General features: G+C 39.8%; 1 protein-coding gene across 3 annotated transcripts in view; it reads left to right on the forward strand.

The window, feature by feature from the left end:
* Positions 1 to 22627, forward strand: part of PAX5 (paired box 5) — a 324021-nt gene that overhangs the window by 270567 nt on the left and 30827 nt on the right. For all 3 annotated transcript variants that reach the window (XM_073591718.1, XM_073591737.1, XM_073591728.1), the window contains one exon: positions 8640 to 8741. In XM_073591718.1, coding sequence (XP_073447819.1) covers positions 8640 to 8741 — 102 coding nt within the window. The remainder of the gene's footprint in view (positions 1 to 8639; positions 8742 to 22627) is intronic.

Here is a 22627-nt window from a genome sequence, read left to right on the forward strand (position 1 = left end):
TTTCTTGCTGAGACTTGTGGATTTAATGAACCGTGTTTTGAATCCAGGGAACAAGGCTGATAAGACTGTTGACTTGCACAGGAATATTGAAATCTTCTGGAAGGGTCATGAAAGTCAGTCTAGGGCCAGCTTTCATCTTTTGATTCACATTTTATCTCTGAATTTTATGTGTGCATCTGTGTGATCTGGCAGCACTGGAGCATAGCTACACTGCAGTGCCAAACCTCTCATCAATTTTTTTAATGATTAAATCTTGCTCAGTGTTTGAATATTGGTATCTGAACCTATATCTGTAAATTTTGGGTCCTTGGGCCTGTTTATAGCTAAGCATAAACTCACTATCTGTTCCTGCCCTTGCACTCCAAATCCGACTTTGAACTTTTCTCATTCTTATCCTTGCTATTGGCTACAGCTAAGGTTCAATTCTGGTCTCAGCTATTGTCCAGTACCTGCCCTGACACTTTGTTTACTTTTGGACCATGCTTATTTTCTGCTTTCCCTGACACTTCACTTGTTCCTTGACCATGCTTGTGTACTGTCAATCTTGACCTTCAGCCTGTGCTAACCTAACAGTTTTCTATTTTACTTTGGCCCTTTGTGTGCTGTCAACTGCCTCTGAACAGACAGTCTTGAGGGCCTCACTCTAGGAGTTTCCCAAGCAACTGCAAAATCAGTGGGCTTTGTGAAGGCCAAGTGTGTTTAGAGCCTGTGTTAGGCTGGGTTCACACTGGTACTACATGACTGTTGTACGACTGTCATCCTACTTTGCCCTGTGACATGGGTCCTACATGGTCCTACTTCAGACCTACTTCCATCCGACTTGAATGAACAAGATAAGATTTTGCTCTGACTTTGAGATAGTCTGATTTGTCCTTTGACCAATCAAAATTATCCCAGTGTGAGATAATTTCATTGAGGCTGGGTTCACACTGGTCCGACAAACGCTCCGACATTGGGAGCTCATGTCGCATGACATGCGAAATTCAATGTTTCCCTATGGGAGCCATCTTAACTGGTCCGACACAAGTCAGTCCGACTTTGAAAATGCTCCTTGTACTACTTTGGTCCGACTTTGATCCTACTTCAGCCCACTGACTTTCATTGAAGTAGGATCTTAGTCAGATCCTTGTCCTAACCATCCGACTTTGGCATCCGACATTGTGTTATTTCCTGCCCCCTGCTGTAGCCCCTCCCATTGTGTGTTAGTTTTGATTGGTCAGGTTGGGTTCACACTGGTCCGACAAACACTCCGACATGGGGAGCTCATGTCGCACGACATGCGAAAATCAATGTTTGCCTATGGGAGCCGTCTTAACTGGTCCGACACAAGTCGGTCCGACTTTGAAAGTGCTCCCTGTACTACTTTGGCCAGACTTTGATCCTACTTCAGTCCATTGACTATCATTGAAGTAGGATCAAAGTCGGATCCTTGTCCTAACCATCCGACTTTGGCATCCGACATAGTGTTATTTCCTGCTCAATGCTGTAGCCCCTCCCATTGTGTGTTAGTTTTGATTGGTCAAAGGACAAGTGTACTATCTGAAAAGTCGGATGAAAGTAGTATCCTGTTCATGAAAGTCGGATGGATGTAGGACCAATGTAGGATCAATGTAGGACCAATGTAGGACTGATGTCGCAAAGCAAAGTAGGATGAAAGTCGTGCTACTGTTGTGTAGTATAGTGTGAACCCAGCCTTACTTCTGCTGTGAGGCTGGGTTCACACTATACTACATGACAGTAGTACGACTTTCATCCTACTTTGCTCTCTGACATCAGTCCTACATTGATCCTACATTGGTCCTACATCCATCCGACTTTCATGAACAGGATACTACTTTGAACCGACTTTTCAGATAGTACACTTGCCTTTGACCAATCAAAACTAACACACAATGAGAAGGGCTACAGCAGGGGGCAGGAAATAGCACAATGTCAGATGCCAAAGTCGGATGGTTAGGACAAGGATCTGACTTTGATCCTACTTTAATGATAGTCAATGGGCTGAAGTAGGATCAAAGTCGGACCAAAGTAGTACAGGGAGCATTTCTAAAGTCGGAACAACTTGTGTCGGACCAGTTAGGACGGCTCCCATAGGGAAACATTGAATTTCACACGTCATATCTGGCTGCAGATTGAAATAGAAAGGCAATTTTAAAACAATGAACTGTAGGTTGGCTTTTAAATGAAAGTTGTGTTTTGCTTTATTTACACTAGGTGATCCTGCCAAAAACACACTTTCTATGTTATTTGCAGGTGGACAAGGCCCACTCACTGTACTGCAATTATAAAGGAGCACCCAAGACCACAGAACATCTCCTCCTCTCCTCACCTCCATAACATGGGGGTGTTCTGTAGTCCTGAGAGAGCCTGAGTGCTTTCACACTGGGGCAGTGCGCTTGCAGGAAGGGAAAAAAAGTCCTGCAAGCAGCATCTTTGGGGCGGTGCGGCAGCGGAGTATACATCCCTCCTACACCGCCCCTGCCCATTGAAATGAATGAGCGACGCTTATAAAGCGCCTTAAACGTGCTTTGAAAGCAGCACTAAGCGGGCACCTTTAACCCCTTTTTAACCCCTTCTGGGGTTAAAAGCATCCTGCTAGTGGTGGTTTACAGCTAACGGCCGCAGCGCCCCTGTGTGAAAGGGGTCTAATTGAACATGCTGAAGTTAGAAGCTGTTTGGCTACCATGCACAGCTGCACCAGATTTTGCATTCTCTGGTTTTAGTAAATCAACCCCAATATGTGAATTGGGGGGTCAGCTGTGCCAAACTATTACTGATTCTACGTAGATTCTGATCTGTGACAGAATTCCATTTGCAGCTGATTCTGTGGTATGCAGTACATAATGACAAGAAAAATCATACTTATTGCCTGTAAGATCATATTTATACACAGAAGATGCCTGTCATTCAAAAAAACAACAGCCACCTTATTTTCAACAAAAAATGGCTGATGATAATACAGTATTAGATATGATAGGTTATAGGGATGCTTAGAGGGGTTATCTTAAATCTAACTTTAGACAAATGTTAACTTAAATGCTATGCGTAGCTAAACTCTGGACAGTGTTACTTTTGTTCTAGTCCAATAGACACCTTTCGTAGAAATTACAAGAGCAACTTTATTCTAGGACCTGCTGTGTTTCTATTATGAAAAGTATTGCTTTCTTTTCTAAAGACAACAATAGAGGTGAGTGCATTGCCTCTGCCTGTGCTAGAGCACCGATCAAGCCACATGAGATCTCATTTCAGGCATAATGTGCATCGAAGGACAAAATTAGATTGAGGAGTAAATGGAGCCTAAAATCTCCAAAGCTTTATCCATCAAGAAACTGCCGCCCTGCAAAGTTTAAATTTCACTTTCTCCATCACACAATCTCACCCTGGATACTGTAGTTTTAAGAAATGGTCATACAATATATTTAAGCCTTTGCTCAAGGGGAGATGTTAAATCTGACTTGTGTAATATCTAATGAAATTATTTTTCTCTTTCTCAAAATTTAATTTAGAGCTTCCCGGTTAGGCAAAAGTAAAACTGTAAGTCACATACCATTTGTAGGTGGTGTAGAGCCATCGGAGGTGCTGAGCTCTCCACAAATGTCTTCTTTAGACCTTCCAACAGTTTAGTCATACAAAAGCCTGCCTGGCTAGATTTAGATTGATTGGATAGATTATCCAGACCCTCATATTATATAGTTTTTGCAAAATCCGTTATCGGAAATTCCGATTGTGTTTACACAATTCCGACGCACAAAGTGCCACGCATGCTCGGAATCAAGCAGAAGAGCAGCACTGGCTATTCATTCTTCATTTTTCTCGGCTACGTGTTGCATGTCACCGCGTTCTTAACTTTCGGAATTTTCGACCAACTTTGTGTGGCCGTGTGCATGCAAGACAAGTTTGAGCCAACATCCGTTGGAAAAAAAACATGGATTTTGTTGGCGGAATGTGCGATCGTGTGTGCGCGGCATTACATTTAAGCAGATGGGTGTTTATTAACTGTATTCATATAGCACAATGTGCACGACCTTTAACTGCAATAAATATTACCACCTGGACCTACCCGGTCTATATACACTACATTTTGAATTTGAGTCATAAACTATAATTTATTTCAGTTAACAATTAGGGACGTTAGATTTTGCACACTGCATACTGAAGATACTATTCTAAGTTTTCCATATTACCTATATATTATTTATGATTTTATTTGATAGGATAAGGACCAGGAGCAAAACATTTATTTCACACCTTTTCAATTTAACACGTGTTGGAACGCACTTCAATTCATATGTACAGTTGGTGCTTGTTCACACCTGTGCGCTACATTGACGTGTGATGGGCAAAAATGCAGGTCCAGCGAAGTAGCACATTTGCATGAAAACAAACATAAACATGCAAATGGTAGGTGTGACCCCAGATCAACTGACAGGTAATTTCATCTTTAAGAAAAAAGTTTGAAGACAGCACTTTGACATTCTTGGGAGTAGCCATTTATTTATTCTGGAAGTTGAAATGTATTTACGTATTTGATGTATTAAATTAGAAAGTGACTTTTTGTCTCTAGTACTTTCAATGGACCATTGAACCATCTGCATCAGCCCTTATCCCAATGGAGCTTTTAATCTAATGTCACTTTTACAGTCCTACATAACTTATAAATACCCTCTAGAGTCATTTTTTTTAATAGAAGTCAATTAACTCCTTAGTATGTTTTTGGATTGTGGGATAAAAGCAAAACATAGCTGACATGCTTGACATGTCTGCTTGTAGTCTTAGCAGGGGTATACAGTATGTGACAAGGTATAAACAAAGGAATACAATTACGGGACAGTTGTCACTTTATAACAGGATATGCCTGAACAAGGCTATTAATCTCAGGATAACCAGATATTATGTTACATAAAGTATTTAAAATATTTAAAACAACTTTGAACTTACAGGTTTAAGCTTGTTTGAGCTTACTGAATGAATATAGATATACTTTGAGAATGCAGAATATGTCCTAGGGCTATTTAATTTCCCTTGCACCAGACCACCACACTGCTAATAGCTCCGTGGTCTGTGAACATCATTTCATGAGACTTTTGAATACATAGGTTGGGTCTCAATTTTTCTTCTTGTGGTACACCGTAGAAGTTGTACACCGCAGAACCATGACTGCAACCTGAAGTTTCCTTATTTCTTTTAATTTGGAATATGTATCTTAGAACTCAGATTATGGTACAATTAATGGACTTTCTGACTTTAGCATTAGCAGATCAGTGACTGTATTCTCTTGTTACCTTGAATTGCTATTTGCCGAGTGTATTCAAGCTTTTGCTTTTAAGAAGAATTAGGTGCCCCTGCCATCTCTTGTTCAGCCTGAAAAATACAAGCCAACCACCAATAATATTCTTTTAAGATATTAAAAAATTCAATAGATGGTGAAAATGTTAGCTAAATACCTCTGAGTTGGGTATAGTGGACTTTACCAATATCATTCATGCCCTTTGTTTATAAGCTGAGTATTTTTTTTTAATTCAGCTACTGATAAACGTATGCAAATTAATTATAAGTGTTCTAAAATAGGTATTATACTGTATCTATAGTGTAATGATTCGGTATGTAAAATTAACTGTCCTGTTTCAGTTAACTAACTGTGCACCTTGTATTATAAGGAAACAAAGAGACCTACTTACTCACAGTTATTTTGTCTAAAAAAATAAATAAAAGGTAGATATTGTCTCATCATGCATACTCCTCAGGTTTTATTCACTGCGCACTTGCTGATTGTAATCTAACAACATGGGCATTTCAATTTTATGTGGCGTGCTTGGCTTATTTTACTGCAAATTGGAAGTCAAAAAAGCTTGTGTAAAGGGTTTCCAGTAAGACATGAAAAAACTTTCACACAGTAGATTTTAATATGTTCTTTGCCAGTTTTCACTTATGCATTTATTTCTACAGATCCAGCATAGTAAAGCAGAGGGGTAAAAAAATCATGCTTGGGAAATGCTACACCTTGGGAGATAATTTCATTGCACCTTTGCTAAGTTGAATTTTATTGTTTGAATAACAGATTACAGCCCTACCACCGTTCCTTTTTTTCTTCAAATCACAGTGGATGTCTTGAATCAGAGTTTTAACTACCAGTTCTCTAGGCTGCCAATTTCACACAGTCACGAAAATTTGATGGATAATTGAGCCTTGCTTATAAATGTTTAATTTAAGGTCTGTTCTGCCTGACCCATATGCCCTCTGTGAGTGCCATGCCTTATTATTGATTTTATGTCCACACCTGTGGCATTACCTAGTTCGCAAAACAGACATGTGCCATTTAGATGTAACATGGCGAAGACTAATTAAGTAAACAAAATTGATATAGATTGGCCATGTGCCACCTTTGCCATGCATTCAGATAATTGGAAACAGCATGGGAAGGAATCTAAGAGAATTAAATACTTAATTCCTATTTACCTAGTTATATAGCAGGAAGTATGTACTTTCCATTCTACAATAATTAGAAATACTTTACTTCGGTAACTTCAGCCACAGTTATTATAGCCAGGTTACACCAACACTTACAAAGACATGAGACAGTTTCATAACAATAAAAATGCAGACATTGGTTAGCTTTTCACATCGGAGCTGAAACTGTGGAACTCCTTTATCTTAGGCCACACTATTATGGATATTCAGGTTTCAGGTAATATGAGCTTGTGTTAGATGACTTTTCTAATACTAATGAAAAAGATCAAATTATGAGAAAATATACTGGTGTGCGGGGACTGCCATCATCCTAAATAATATTGGAAAAACTGTCTGCAGCAAAGTGCATATAGGGGACGCCCCTTTGGATTTTAAAGGCAGAAAAAAGGTAGAGGAAGTAAATAGCGGTAAAAGGCAAAACAGTGCCAACTTTATTAATGTACTAGAATAAAAATGTCTAAAAGACAAGACAGACATATACAGTGGATAATCAATATCTTTACAAATAGTTGAATATAAGACATATAGAGCATTAATAGGTAATATCACTCAGTGCCAACGACCCCAGGAAACCAACCCAGTCAAAGTGGGTATAGTGGGGGTAGGTGGCTAGTAAATGTATCCCGACATGTTTTGGAGAAGACCGTAGTCAAACTTGTACAATTCTTCTTCAGGGGAATTATTTTACATACAGACGGGTGAGAAAATATTTCTTGTCTCTAGAACATAAATATAGAAATAAATAACATAGCAAAGAAAGACCATATAAATGGTCTGTTTTCTGGCCATTATTATATAGAGTAACCAAAATCATAGTACTTACATAGTCAAGCTCAGCTCAAACAACCTTGGGGAGGGGAGGTTTATAAAATATTGCTTAGCAAGTTTTTTATCTTTCAGAGTAAAGCTGCTTTCTTTTATTGCTTCTGAAAAGAATACACTACTGTATATTCATCTTATTCCATAAGCTGAACACATAATTGAATCCTTTACCTTTAATCCTTTAGATTCTCTTTACAGAATCCACACCAAGACTAGGTAAATCTTGTTGGGTGTACTTTACTCATTGTGCTGATTTATTTACCCTACAAATGTAGTCTTTAAAGTATCACGCTACCTTGTTCCCAGAGGCCCACCAAACATGCTCTTACTTAGGTAAAAAATATAAATTTTTCATTAATTTTTCTACAAACCAGACTTATTAATACAAAAGTCATTTTACCTCTGAGTCAGGCAGGGAACACATTCTTCTCCTTCATATTATTGACTTTGGTAAAACCTCACGTCATATTACCTTCTTGACATTTCTGTCTTACGGCCTAGCTAAACTCATTTTTTTCTCCAATTACTAATCTATTCAGAATTGTAGGCTGGTTATCTTATCCACTGGGCACGTTATCCCGCTAAGTACATTTCTTATGCATTAAGGTGGCTATAGACTTTAGATGGCAGTCAGAATGCACAGGTATTATCCAAATATCAGATGTCATTTTCTACAGCTTTCTGCATAAACACATATGCTCAAGTTGCTCATGAATGCATCAGGAATGTTTGTGTATGCTATGAAATGGGGAACAGTGAGCTGCATGGAGGTACCTCCATTTCTGACCTAACCCTGGGTTACCAGTGCTGAAGAGACAAGGTTTTTAAATTTCAGTGATCTTTTGCCCTGAGACCACGAACAGTCAGATGTCAATAATGTATTATCTATGCTTAGGCAAAATATTATTAAGAGTAATATACAAAAAGCACACTGGTATGGCAAATTCAGCTGTGTGTGTGTTTTTAAATGTATTTCATCCCTTTTGTTTCCAAACAGCTTTCAAATTTTTTTCAGTAAAACCAATGCAAGCTCTCAGTTTCAATTTCAGGATGGCGTTTGGTAAACAATGTGAAAAGTATGTGTTTTGCAGACTCTCATTCTACCATGCAGTTTAATGTATTTTTTCCAATTATCTTTTTCTCATGCACCCCCTATAACACATTTTCAACAATATTGCAGAGCACAAAAATAATGTCTTCTCCTGCCAAGTATATCAAGATATCCTGATATTCACACTGTGCAGTGATGACAAATGCATTGGCAGGGCTCACAGCTCTCAGGGAGATGTAAAAACATGCTTGGCATTTGTGAGACTTCGCATGGTGATTTGCTGTGTTTCATTCTCTAGGTCGTGATTTGGCAAGCACAACCCTCCCTGGGTACCCTCCGCACGTCCCCCCTGCCGGACAGGGCAGCTATTCTGCTCCAACGCTGACAGGAATGGTGCCTGGTGAGTATTCAGTAACACATGTACAAAATATGATGAATTGCAAATCGGTTTAAAAATATTTAATAAAAAACCTTTTGCTACAAATCACATGGATGCTGCTTATTTTATTAGAGTACTGCAAAGCTTTTTCTGCAACAATCATGGGGATTTTACTTAATTTTAATAATAATCATTTTATTTTCTGCTTTGAAATGCACCCCAAAAGGGAAAATAATACATTAGCAACAAAAAGAAAAACTCCAGATACAAAAGCTAAACTCCAGACAAACACCTAAATTTGTATTGGAAAAAATACATATGTTAACTGTCCAACCAGTCAAAAGATTTAAGGTTTGTGTTTCATACACCTCTGCTAGACAGCACAGCTAGGTGAATGACACCATTTCCTTAGTAAGAATTAAAAATTACATTGAGGTCACCACTACAGGTTGCTGATTGGACAGAAAAGAAGCAACAGCAAATAGATGGATCAACACACTTTGGGGCCGATTTACTAAAATTTGAGAATTCAAAATCTGGTGCAGTTTTGCATAGAAAACAATCAGCTTCCAAGTTTTTTTTTGTCAAAACTTAATTGAACAAGTTGAAGTTAGAAGCTGATTGGCTACCATGCACAAGCGCACCAGATTTTGCACTCTCCAGGTTTAGTTAATCAACCCCTTTGTTCTTTCCTCCTGTAGGCATGTTCACTTTCAGCACAAGAGCATGTAGCAGAACTTGATTACCTCCTTATGGTCCTCCTGCTTCTCTAAGTCTGCTGCTGTTGAAAGGATTACTAAAAGAACTGGAATGATAGGAGCACCACACTCGTTTTTACAGTCCATAAAAGATTTTATCCTGCAACAATATCATGTTTCGGGAAAGAATACTTTTTTTTGCAGAATAAAATCTTTTATGAAATGCGTAGTATTTTGTTGCAGAGTAAAATCTTTTATAGACTGTACAAACAAGTTTTGGCTTAGCAATCCCCTCTTAGGGTTCAGCAAAGACGCCATGATGGTTGGTGAGCAGCCTCCAGGACCACATGATGCATATAACGTTGCAACAAATCATCACAAAGTTCAACACTCATATGCCACAAAAAAGCTGTCAAAGAGATGACAGAGGATGATAAAAGGACAGATCTGGGTACTTAGACTGGTTTGTATGCAATAATACATGTAATTATTTTAAATAAATGTGAAGTTAAGTTAAATAACAAATGTAAATAATAAATGTTTTTTTGTATCTGGCTTTTCTGGCACTTGTGTTGCTGAACAATGCTAAGTTTGTAACATAAAAGCTCTCTAGTCAAGCCACATGATTTGTGCAAGTGGAATAAAATGTCTATTTTTACACATTAGATTTCAGTAGTATCAAAGACTGCCTTTAGCGGTCAAAATGAAGCATTTTGCCTTAGGCAACCAGGTTATTGTTTAATTATTAAAAAAAGTAGTCCCCAAACTATTCAACAACTAATTTTGCAGCTACTATTATTTATATATTTGGGGCATGTTTTAATACATTCTTCTAATTGAATAAGAGTTAAAAGATGCTGCATGCACCAGTTTTATTTGTATGGATTTAAATGACTCATGTGCACTGCTATTGGTAAATTTTATGGAAAAGCATGGTTAGCTTTAGCCTAGGAGTTCATCTAGTTTATTCAGTAGATCAAAAATCAAATAATTTTGAAATTACACTGCAAATAGGAGTTATGAAAACACTTAAACTGTATTGATCTGTCAGAACCAAGTGCCACATGTTGGTACAAGAAACTAAAGTGTTTTTCCCAAGGGAAGCAAGCATATTTGATAGATGTAATTTATTTATTTATTACAGGTACTTATATAGCAGTGACAATTTACGCAGTGCTTTACATATATATGTGATATAAAGTAATTGCACTGTTTCTCTGAAGAAGCTAAAATAGTTATACATAAAATGACATATTTTAGAAAAATATATCACAACTTGTAAAGTGTAAATAAACTCAAAATCTATTTTTGGTATGTTTGGCATCTTACCTCACTTTATACAGTTTTCTTGGGCAATATTTTTGGGCAAAATTTTTGTGAATCTGTTTCATATTTGGAGATCCTGCTAGTAACAGCACTTCCTGATTCAGGCTCGCAAAAGTAATCCAACTGAAGGTGGTTGCATGGTAGTTTGACCATGCTGCTGTTAATTGCTAGGCAATGGATTAATGCTGTTAGTCTGCGACAAAAGGTACTGTTAGGTCCTGAGCGCACAGGCTTTTGTTTGCTTTAAATAACTCAAATCATGTTTAAGGCCTTGTTCATGCACAGGTGTTCCATGTATCAGTGAACACAGACAGTGTGCATTTTGGGATGTGCAACCAGGAAGTGTTGTTTCTGGCAGGATCTCCAAATATGAAACAGATTCACAAAAATTTTGCCCAAAAAAATATTGCCCAAGAAAAATAATGAATTCTGAATGATCTCAGAAGCATGTCAAACTGATTCATTTGACACAAGTTCAAAGCCCATCGACTCGGTCCCATAGTGGCATGATTTCCAGGTAAGAAACCTTGCAACAAATTGAAAAAAAAGTTACTTAAGAAATCTGCATACAGGAAATCATGAAGCCAAACATACTGAAAAATAAATTTGAGGTTTACATACACTTTAACATCTGTGCACCCCATGTTGACAATAATTCAGTATGACAGGTTTTCCCATTTCTTTTCACCAAAATTTTGTATACAGAGGGTCACCTTATGTTTCATCACATAGATTATGTTGTCCTCTACCCTACGCTTTTCTTCTGGCTGCTAGCGCTTCCTTAGAGCTCTATTTCAAGACTTGCACATTGTCCTGGTACTGGATATTCACTTTGCATGCAGCCAATAGTGTCAGCAGCGCATGCGATGTGAATGCCCGGCTGAAGGCCTGGCAGATGCTGCCGGACCTTGACAGGACGAAGACTCCCACGCGCATGCGCAGGAGTGACGTCATCGCGGCTCCGGTCACCCACAGCGCCGGAGCCGCGAACCCGGAAGACACGCCGAGAGCAAAATGTCAGCCCCCTCGGCGTGGACCAGCCTGCGATACGGGGACCTCATTCTAAGGTAAGTATTTCCTAATGACCTAGTATGCGGTGCATACTAGCTCATTATGCCTTTGCCTTACAGGGTTTTTTTTAACATTATTTTTTTTACTGAGGGTATACAACCGCTTTAAATATTTAAACCCTGGCAATTACAAATATATTTAATCTATTCCAGCCTTTTTCAACCAGGGTGCCCAGTGCACCTCTCTAGAAGAACCCCTCCTTACCTCATTTCTTTATGCTAACAGAGCCCGCTGTGTGGACTAAATACAAAATTAAATTGTATCTCTCGAATAGTGGATCAGGGCTTTTTACACCCTTTGGCCTACCTGTCTGAAGACTTTAAACACTTGCCGACCGCTGCACACCGATATACGTCGGCACAATGGCAGCGGTGGGCAAATGGGCATACCTGTACGTCCCTGTCATGTACTTGGTGATAGAGCCTGATATGCAGAGGACGGCCTCTCTTACTCCTCTGACTCGGGGCCCCTGATAGAGCAGACAGGAAGCGCAGGAGTGCAGAGTCGCATGAGTGCCTGGCAGGATCGTTGGCAGCAGAGCTGGGCTTAGACTCGGGTGGAGCTGTGGAGGAGTGCAGAAACTTCAGGAGTCCAGGAACAACAGCAAGCAGGAAGCTGGAACAAGTTGGCACTGGAACACCACAGGTAGAGGAGCTGATGCAGCTACAGCAGGGATGGGAGCCCTTCCAAGGCTGAAGGGAGGGCAGATACAGGCAGGCCGGATCATACACAGGCAGACACGTCAGCAATAGATGAGGAGACTGGAGCAGAGTCAGGATACAGGCCGGGTCGGTAACAGGCTGGCAGCAAAGTAGAAGAAGGAGCAGGCAGGTGCAGAGTGAGGAACAAGCCGGGGTCGGATGCAAGAAGAATGCAGGAACGTCAGGAAGCAAGCCGGGTCACAATGGAACAGATATCAGATATGGTAGACAAGAACACACAGGGAACGCTGTAGAGCAGACAGCAAAGTTCACCTGTAACAGTCAGGTTTAAATAGCCCGTCTTGCGCTAATGGACACGTGCGCGTGTTCCCATGCTCGCATGCGCATAGGCCCCCGCGATCGCGCACCAGCAGGTCTGGATCGACTGTTGCTGGCAGGATCTTCCTGACAGTCCCCTTTAATTGCTGCATACAGTGTGACCACACCCGCGGACTCCCACGGACTCGATGCCCGGCGGTGTCCCGCGATCGTGTCATGGGGAGGCAGAACGGGGAGATGCCTATGTAAACAAGGCATTTCCCTGTTCTGCCTAGTGACATGACAGGGATCTACTGCTCCCTGTCATCGGGAGCAGTGATCGCTGTCATGTTAGTGGTAGCCCACCCCCCCCACAGTTAGAATTACTCTCTAGGACAGCACAGTGGTGTAGTGAATAGCACTTTCATCTAGCAGCAATAGGGTTGCTGGTTCAAATCCCGACCACGACACCATATGCCTGGAGTTTGCATGTTCTCCCTGTGCCTGCGTGGGTTTCCTCCGGGTACTCCGGAGGGTTTCCTCCCACACTCCAAAGACATACTGGTAGGTTAATTAGATCCTGTCGAAAAAAATTGGCCAAATATGTGTATGTGTTTGTAAGTGTGTTGGGACCCCATGGGGCAAAGGACCATGCTATACCGCAGATGGACACCGGCAGCAAAAGTGCCCTGAGGCGATTCAGTTTGCATAGGTAGCTATACAAGCCACTTATTCATTCAGGACACACTTAACCCCTTGCTCGCCCCTAGTGTTTAACCTCTTCCCTGCCAGTGTCATTTACACAGTAATCATAAGAAAGAAGCGACCAACTCTCCTAGGAAGAGAAAAGGGGGCCGTGCCACATCCAATAAAACATAAACAGCAGAAAAATGGGGTTCCCCTGAGTGGATTTTCCCGGCACTTGCACATAAATTGTAGATAGTAGCAGAGTACAGACTCATATAGAGAGTAAAAAAGTATTTTTATTTAATGAGAGAATTCATTTTTTATTTATAAAAACCACAAGAAAAAGCAAGGCCTCGCTTTTTCTTGTGGTTTTTATAAAAAAAATTCTTCCTCAGAGTAACCAATGATAACAGGCCCAGATGAATCCCTCTTTTCAATTTTGCCCCTGAAGAAGGACTAATATATTTGCACCCGAAACGCGTCGGACTTGAAAAGAGATTTTTTTCTGTATACCATATCATTGTTGTATTTTTACGAATCATGTTCATTATGTAATTTGTTGTGTTATTCATGACGTCCACATTGTTTTTAGAAAATGAATTTTCTCATTAAATAAAAATACTTTTTTACTCTCTATATGAGTCTGTACTCTGCTACTATCTACAATTTATGTGCAAGTGCTGGGAAAATCCACTCAGGGGAACCCCATTTTTCTGCTGTTTACACAGTAATCAGTGCATTTTTATAGCACTGATCGTTGTATAAATGACAATGTTCCCAAAATAGTGTCAAAAGTGTCCGATGTGTCTGCCATAATGTTGCAGTCATGATAAAAATCGCAGATCACCACCATTACTAATAAAAAAAAAACTTGTAATAAAAATGCATATAAATCTATCCCCTATTTTGTAGATGCTATAACTTTTGTGCAAACCAATCAATAATCGCTTATTGTGATTTTTTTCACCAAAAATATGTAGAAGAATACATATCGGCCTGATCTGAGGAAAAAATTTTTTTTTATATATTTTTTGGGGCTATTTATTATAGCAAAAAGTAAAAAATATTGCCTTTTTTTTCAAAATTGTCGCTCTTTTTTTGTATATAGAGCAAAAAATAAAAACCGCAGAGGTGATCAAATACCACCAAAAGAAAGCTCTATTTGTGGGAAAAAAGGACATCAATTTTGTTTTGGTGTAATGTCGCACGGCCGCGCAATTGTCAGTTAAAGCGACGCAGTGCCGAATCGCAAAAAGTGCTCTGGTCAGGAAGGGGGTAAAATCTTCCGGGGCTGAAGCGGTTAATGTACCTCTTACACAAAATTTTAGTTATAGACAGCTCTCCAATGCCTTCCATAGCCAATTTCCACGGGCCTCGCTGAGGATAGTAGAATCAGACCTTGAACAATTGTTTAGAACCGAAGGTACTGAAAAACCTACATCGCACATCTATGCCCATCTGGTGTTGGTTGCCATTAGACAAACTACTGGGAAAAAGGTTGAAGGATGCACCACATTTAGACAATGATGATTGGGATGACATATGGGACATACCATTCAAAACACTAGTTTATTTGCGTGGCAGATTAATTCAATTTAAAATAGTACCTAGAGCTTATTTTACCCCTTCTAGGCTACACATAATGAATCCCTCTCACTCTTCAGAGTGTTGGACATGTGGTGATTTCCAGGGTGATTACTCCCACATCTTTTGGTCGAGTTCTAGGATCACAGGTTTTTGGGCAGAGGTGCTAACCATCATTAATAATTACACATCAATAATGATCCCGCAAGCCGTTGCAGTCTGTACAGTATCTCACAAAAGTGAGTACACCCCTCACATTTTTGTAAATATTTCATTACATCTTTTCATGTGACAGCACTGAAGAAATGACACTTTGCTACAATGTAAAGTAGTGAGTGTACAGCTTGTATAACAGTGTAAATTTGCTGTCCCCTCAAAATAACTCAACACGCAGCCATTAATGTCTAAACCGCTGGCAACAAAAGTGAGTACACCCCTAAGTGAAAATGTCCAAATTGGTTTCAATTAGTCCTTTTCCCGCCCCGTTGTCATGTGACTCGTTAGTGTTACAAGGTCTCAGGTGTGAATGGGGAGCAGGTGTGTTAAATTTGGTGTTATCACTCTCACTCTCTCATACTGGTCACTGGAAGTTCAACATAACACCTCATGGCAAACAACTCTCTGAGGATCTGAAAAAAAAGAATTATTGCTCTACATAAACATGGCCTAGGCTATAAGAAGATTGCCAAGACCCTGAAACTGAGCTGCAGTATGGTGGCCAAGACCATACAGCAGTTCAGCAGGCCAGGTTCCACTCAGAACAGGCCTGACCATGGTTGACCGAAAAAGTTGAGTGCATGTGCTCAGCGTCATATCCAGAGAATGTCTTTGGGAAATGGACGTATGAGTGCTGCCAGCATTGCTGCAGAGGTTGAAGGGGTGGGGGGTCAGCCTGTCAGTGATCAGACCATATACCGCGCACTGCATTAAATTGGTCTGCATGGCTGTCATTCCAGAAGGAAGCCTCTTCTAAAGATAATGCACAAGAAAATCCGCAAACAGTTTGCTGAAGACAAGCAGACTAAGAACATGGATTACTGGAACCATTTCCTGTGGACTGATGAGACCAAGATAATCTTATTTGGTTCAGATAGTGTCACGCGTGTGTGGCGGCAACCAGCTGAGAAGTACAAAGACAAGTGGGAGTGTCATGGTCTGGGGCTGTATGAGTGCTGCCGGCACTTGGGAGCTACAGTTCATTGAGGGAACCATGAATGCCAACATGTATTGTGACATACTGAAGCAGAGCATGATCCCCTCCTTTCGGAGACTGGCCTGCAGGACAGTATTCCAACATGATAAGGATCCCAAAAACACCTCCAAGACAACCACTGCCTTGCTAAAGAAGCTGAGGGTAAAGGTGATGGACTGCCCAAGCATGTCTCCAGACCTAAACCCTATTGAGCATCTGTGGGGCATCCTCAAATAGAAGGTGGAGGAGTGCAAGGTTTCTAACATCCACCAGCTCCATGATGTCATCATGGAAGAGTGGAAAAGGACTCCAGTGGCAACGTGTGAAGCTCTGGTGAACTCCATGCCCAAGAGGGTTAAGGCAGTGCTGGAAAATAATGAAGCCCACACAAAATATTGACACTTTGGACCCAATTTGGACATTTTTACTTAGGGGTGTACTAACTTTTGTTGCCAGCGGCTTAGACATTAATGGCTGTGTGTTGAGTTATTTTGAGGAGACAGCAAATTTACACTGTTATACAAATTGTACACTCACTACTTTACATTGTAGCAAAGTGTCATTTCTTTAGTGTTGTCACATGAAAAGCTATAATGTGTGGGCCAAATGGTTGGCAGATCCTGCTACGGCCTCCTAGAAATTAAATGACAAAAAGGCCTAGAGATGTTTATTTGAACTCCCGGCTGTTTTGGGTTATGTGAGGGCAACTGAGCCAGCTATCATTTCATAGATTAACGTGTGACACCTAGCGGTGCAGGTTTTCACGGTCACACCTCTGCACTCTGGTGTTGCTCTATTCTACAGCAATTATACCATATTTTATGAATATATGTCCCCTGCGTGGGCAACACAAGTTCATCTATTGTATTGTCCAAGTGTTGTTTTTGCTGTACTTGTTTTTGTACTTAAAAATTCAATAGATTTGAAAAAAAAAATTGTATACAAGCCAGCAGGTGTATCAAGCCTGCCTTACACAAAGCCACTGGTTTTAATTATGCACCGTTATGACTTTCTAGACACTGGCATCCAAAAAGCCAATGATGTCATCAATTGATAAGGAGGATGTCTGTTGCCTCCACAGCATCTTTGTTTGACCATCCTCTTCTCCTTTCCCTCAGCACTGGGGTCACATTTGTTGACTGATAGAGAGAAATTGAGGGAGAATAGAAACATAGGAATACTAGTCAGTGCCAGTGTGCAAAAGTGTATTTGCTTTGGAGGAATAGATCACCTCTAACATTGAGTGTCCTACATGTGGATGTTGCTGCATTATGTAAAACTATTAGAATCGTTTTTACATCTTAGAATGGGGTGCCTCCAAACTGTTCATAATTTTAAAGGGTGCCTTGAAATTGTCTATAATTTTAAAGGAAGCCTTGACAGAAAAAAGGGTTGAGAAACATTCTATTGCTTTTCACTGGCAAAAAAACATCATTTGTGGATAAATAAAAGCAAAGACACACACAAATCTGCATTACTTATAGAACTTTCATCTTCCAAGGAAAAAAAAAAGTGAAAGTGAAGTGAAACATTGTGTTCACCTAAACATAAAGTAATCAAGTGAAGTACAGTAAGTAAAAACAGCAGGTCCTGTGCGAGGAGTGAGGAAAGAAAAGCAGAATAACAGTGCATTTCTCCACTCTTCGGAAATTTCTATGCATTTGTAATAACAAAATTACCATAATTTGCTCGTTAACACAGCTAGATCAGTCAAGCATTGTTCTAAACATGCAAAGGCTGTTCCTTGCTCCAGATCTGCCAGCAAGCTAAGCACAGTGAAAATTAGCATGCAAATGGTCCTAATTCAGCAGCCGAGCTGTCAGACCCATATTCACTGCCATGTTTCCTTTGAGATTCTGACAGAAGTGGCCCAGAAAACCCACCCTTCAGGATTCTCATCTAGAGAAGCCACAGGGGACACTTTATGAATGACAGCTCAGCTTGTATCAGTCAAGTATGTGAGTGTTGTTATCTCTACATGAGGGTATTGTTGTGCAGTTAAATAAATTGACCCTCAGCTTTTTCAGCTTTCTCCCCAATGTATTAGTAGCTTTAGTTATATAGCCACTGTCTGCCACTGATGGAATACATGAAAATGATATTAACGCTTGTGTTGAGGATACAACAGCTTTTAAAAGTCAACATTATAGTTTTCTTTTATTCACCAAAACATTGGCATTTCTTAATTTTCAATTTTTTTTCTTTATTACTATATACATATTTAGAAATGTAAGATTGTATTTAAACATAAAAACCTAAAGTTCCCCACCCCAGTCAACAGTGTATATTGTAGCAGTGTCATGGTGCTGTCAAGAATAAAATAGGAAAATGTTTTGTGTGTATTTTATTTATATTAAACATGCTCGGCGGCTGAAGGGTTCCACTTAGGGTCAGGACTATCTGTCCATCCATCAGCCAACAGTTTTGGATGATGCGGCAACCTTTGTCAAACTGTGCTGTCACTTGAACAAGCCATAAATGGACAGGTCTGTTAGCTTCTTAGCATATGATCCTTCTTATGAACAATCCTTTGTATGCCCAGAGACACACAAAAATGCACCAATGAACTAGTTTGAATTATAGCACCAAATAATGGTGCCTGCAAAAGACACAAACAGATTTTCACTACAAAAGTGCAAAGGATCATGGAAATGTACAAAATGCAGTAACCAATAGCAACTGATTGAAAACGTTTCCTAACTAAACTACAGTAGATTAAAATCTTACACGTTTCTTATGTGTTACAACTCTTTGTATATTTCAATTATCCACAGACCTGCTTTTTGGGTAAGCCTACAGGAGTTAGGCGTCTCCAGAAGAAGCCTAGAATGACATACCACTTGGTCTCTGCACATTCCTCCTGAGCTTCGGTATTCATTGCTGCTCCATAACAGAAATTTGTAGGGGGTTAGTGTAAAATTATCATTCCATTTTGCATCCAAGCTTAAGTTGAACTTGTCAAATATTAAAACATTTCTGAAAGTAAATGTCCTGTCTTCATCTATCTTGTCTAAAGGGGGCACCCTAATAGGCCACTAAGGAACTTTCATTAGGCACGTGTATGGGTGTACAGATGTGCGTTTACATGTAATAAAGATTATAGCAGACAGCTTGTGGTAGGTTCTCCTAGACAAAACTCAACTTCATCCAAATATTTTAGGTGTGGTTTTAGTTTTCTATAGACTATAAAAGGATCTAGAACCTCTATCCAGTTTTAATTGCGTATCTGTGTTTCCAGTGAGGTGACTTCCTCAGTGACATTTTGTTACCCACAGTGTCATTGAAACAAGACAATAGAGCAAAACTTCCCAATATGAATGCAGATAGTAATAAAACCCTGGCAAAGATTCTAACCCTTTCCTTTTCTACCAAAATAAATATTTGTATTGCTGCTTGTTTCTCTGCTGAAAGGATTTCACCCTGGATCCTGCCCTAGTGACAGGTGAGAGGAACTATAGGTATAAGGACTGTTTAACATCTGATAGACTGTTTAACCATTCTTCATACTTCAAAACAGAAAAAAAAAACATTTTGGCATAGAAGTGGACATTAAACTAATTAAAATGTTTGTTTTTTAACCACTTCAGTCTTGGAAAGGATTTACCCCCTTCCTGACCAAGCCCTTTTTTGCGATACGGCACTGTGTCACTTTAACTGACAATTGTGCAGTTGTGCGACATGGTACCCAAACAAAATTGATGTCCTTTTTTCCCCACAAATAGAGCTTTCTTTTGGTAGTATTTGATCACCTCTGCGGTTTTTATTTTTTGCGCTATAAACAAAAAAGAGCGACAAATTTGAAAAATAAACAACATTTTTTACTTTTTGCTATAATAAATATCCCCAAAAAACATATAAAAAACATGTTTTTTCCTCAGTTTAGGCCAATATGTATTCTACATATTTTTGGTAAAAAAAATCACAATAAGCGTATATTTATTGGTTTGCGCAAAAGTTATCACGTCTAAAAAATAGGGGATAGATTTATGGAATTTTTATTAATAATTTTTTTTTATTAGTAATGGCGGTGATCTGCGACATTGCGGCCAACAGATCGGACACCTTTGACACTATTTGGGGACCGTTGGCATTTATATAGCGATCAGTGCTATAAAAATGCACTGATTACTTTGTAAATGTCACTGGCAGGGATGGGGTTAAACACTAGGGGGTGATCAAGGGGTTAAGTGTGTTCCCTTTAGCGTGTTCTAACTGTAGGGGGGATGGGCTCACTAGAACATGACAAAGATCACTGCTCCCGATCATTGGGTGCAGTAGATCTCTGTCATGTTGCTAGGCTGAACAGGGAAATGCCTTGTTTACATAGGCATCTCCCCGTTCTGCCTCTCCATGCCATGATTGCGGGCCATCGGCAGACATCGAGTCCATGGTAACCGCAGGCATGATCTCGCAGTGCGCAGTGAGCATGTGTCACCAGCCGCCCATGACGGAATGACGTACGGGTACGTCGTTTTGCACACCCGTGCAACTTTGCCAGCATATATCGGCGTGAGCCGGTCAGCAAGTGGTTAAGGAAGTGAATGTCAAAATAATTATTTTCAACCTCTGCTTGCCCTTGGAATAAATATTGGGAGCGTAATTTCAAATGTAGTGGGTTTTCAGTGATTTCAGATTAAAATAACACACAGAAAACTAGCATTTATTATAATAAAAAGATAACCAGGTATAATTTATAGGTTATACATTTTACATTGAGAGATTCTTTAATTTACTTGCATGGTTCTTTGATTATGTCAGCTTTTCATTACATTTTTGCCATATTCAGTTAGAATACAGAAAAGTAAACGTTTTTTTCATACCTCATTACAAAGACCTTTTGAAGTATATCACAAAATATGTTGAAAGCAACATTAAATTTTTATTTAAGGCAACACAGGTCACAACTAGCCTGGCAAATTCACAGCAAGGTATGTGCAACATAACCCGCACCTCGTTTGTCACTTGTGACATCCTCTGCATTAACAGCTGCTGCACAGTGAGGTACTATTAAAACTTTTGTTTTGTTAGAACACTATGCTTTTCTAAACATAGTCTGTTTTAGAACTGACTGTATTTGTAATTGGTTGTATCTGTTGGGAGAGAAGCACAGAGAAAGTTAGTTTGTTATGAAAGAATGTAATTCATACCCCCGTGTTTGCTAAAAAGCTGGCCTATTCAGGCCTAAATATGTAAAAATGTTGTCATCCTCTATCAAGGAAGCAGCTGCCTTCAAAATGGTGTTTTGGAAGCTGGAAATACTGCCTGTGTTCATGTGATGCTTTGATGCAGTTAAAAGCGTGTGGACTCTTGCTGTCTGAACAAATCATAGCATTTGAGTCTGCTTATCCCAAAAAGACAGTAAAAAAGGCTACTATCACCACATTATGAAAATGAAAATGTCAAGTCAATGGTATATTTTGCAATTTGCCAGTTCTGTACATATAAAAAAGTTTAAACTCAAGCCAACATATATTTCTTGTTGGGAATAGTGTATTAACAAATCAAAAAAGTTATTTTCTGCTGTAGTGCTGCTACAGGAACCATGTGTGTGCCTTTGGGTGGTATAGGGGATTCAAATGTCCACCATTCTCCACATCCATTGATGGCATCTATTTACAAGGGGTGTTTAAGTCAAACTGGGACTTTTAATTTTACAGCTATAAAAAGGAATGCTAACGTGGCAGTACTATGCACATTAGTAAGTGGCAAGTGTGTCCTATTATTGATAGATGGCGCACATGACGTGGGGCTGTTAATCAAGATAGCAGGCAACAGTGTTAGTGCGTGCATGGAATAGCGTGTGGTGATTACGTTTTTGTGAACAAAGGCGTAAAACCCATGGATATCTACAGAAGACTTTAAGCACAGTACAGTGAGGAGACGTACATTTCAAAGATGGCAGTCCGTCCATCAATGACAATCTCGGCTGTGGTGGTTCCCAGCCCACAGCAGTCATTCCTGTGAACATTCAGCGCATGGAACGTCTTATCCTGGATAATCGATGCATAACCTGTCATAAAATTGCGCAAGAGATGAATCTTTCTGTGGGAACAGCTAACACAATCATTCACGAACATTTGCATTTTCAAAAGTTAGCGCATGCAGGGTACCAAGACAGCTTTCTGCTTTTGACCAGAGAGTTAAAGAGTTAAAGTCTGCACTGTGTTGAATTAGTGTTTTGACAGGGAAGGCCAGGATTTTCTGGATCGCATCAGTACATGTGACAAAACCTGGGCACATCCCTTCGCTCCATAATCAAATTGAGCATAAAAGCAGTGGAAGCATGCGGACTCACCACCACCAAAGACCCCTTACAGTCCGGACCGCGCGCCAAGTGATTTCCATCTGTTTGGACTCCTAAAAGAGTTCCTTTGGAGGTTAGCATTTCAG

Source organism: Aquarana catesbeiana, linkage group LG01 (assembly GCF_042186555.1).
Source record: "Aquarana catesbeiana isolate 2022-GZ linkage group LG01, ASM4218655v1, whole genome shotgun sequence".
In the NCBI taxonomy this organism is placed as follows: Eukaryota; Metazoa; Chordata; class Amphibia; order Anura; family Ranidae; genus Aquarana; species Aquarana catesbeiana.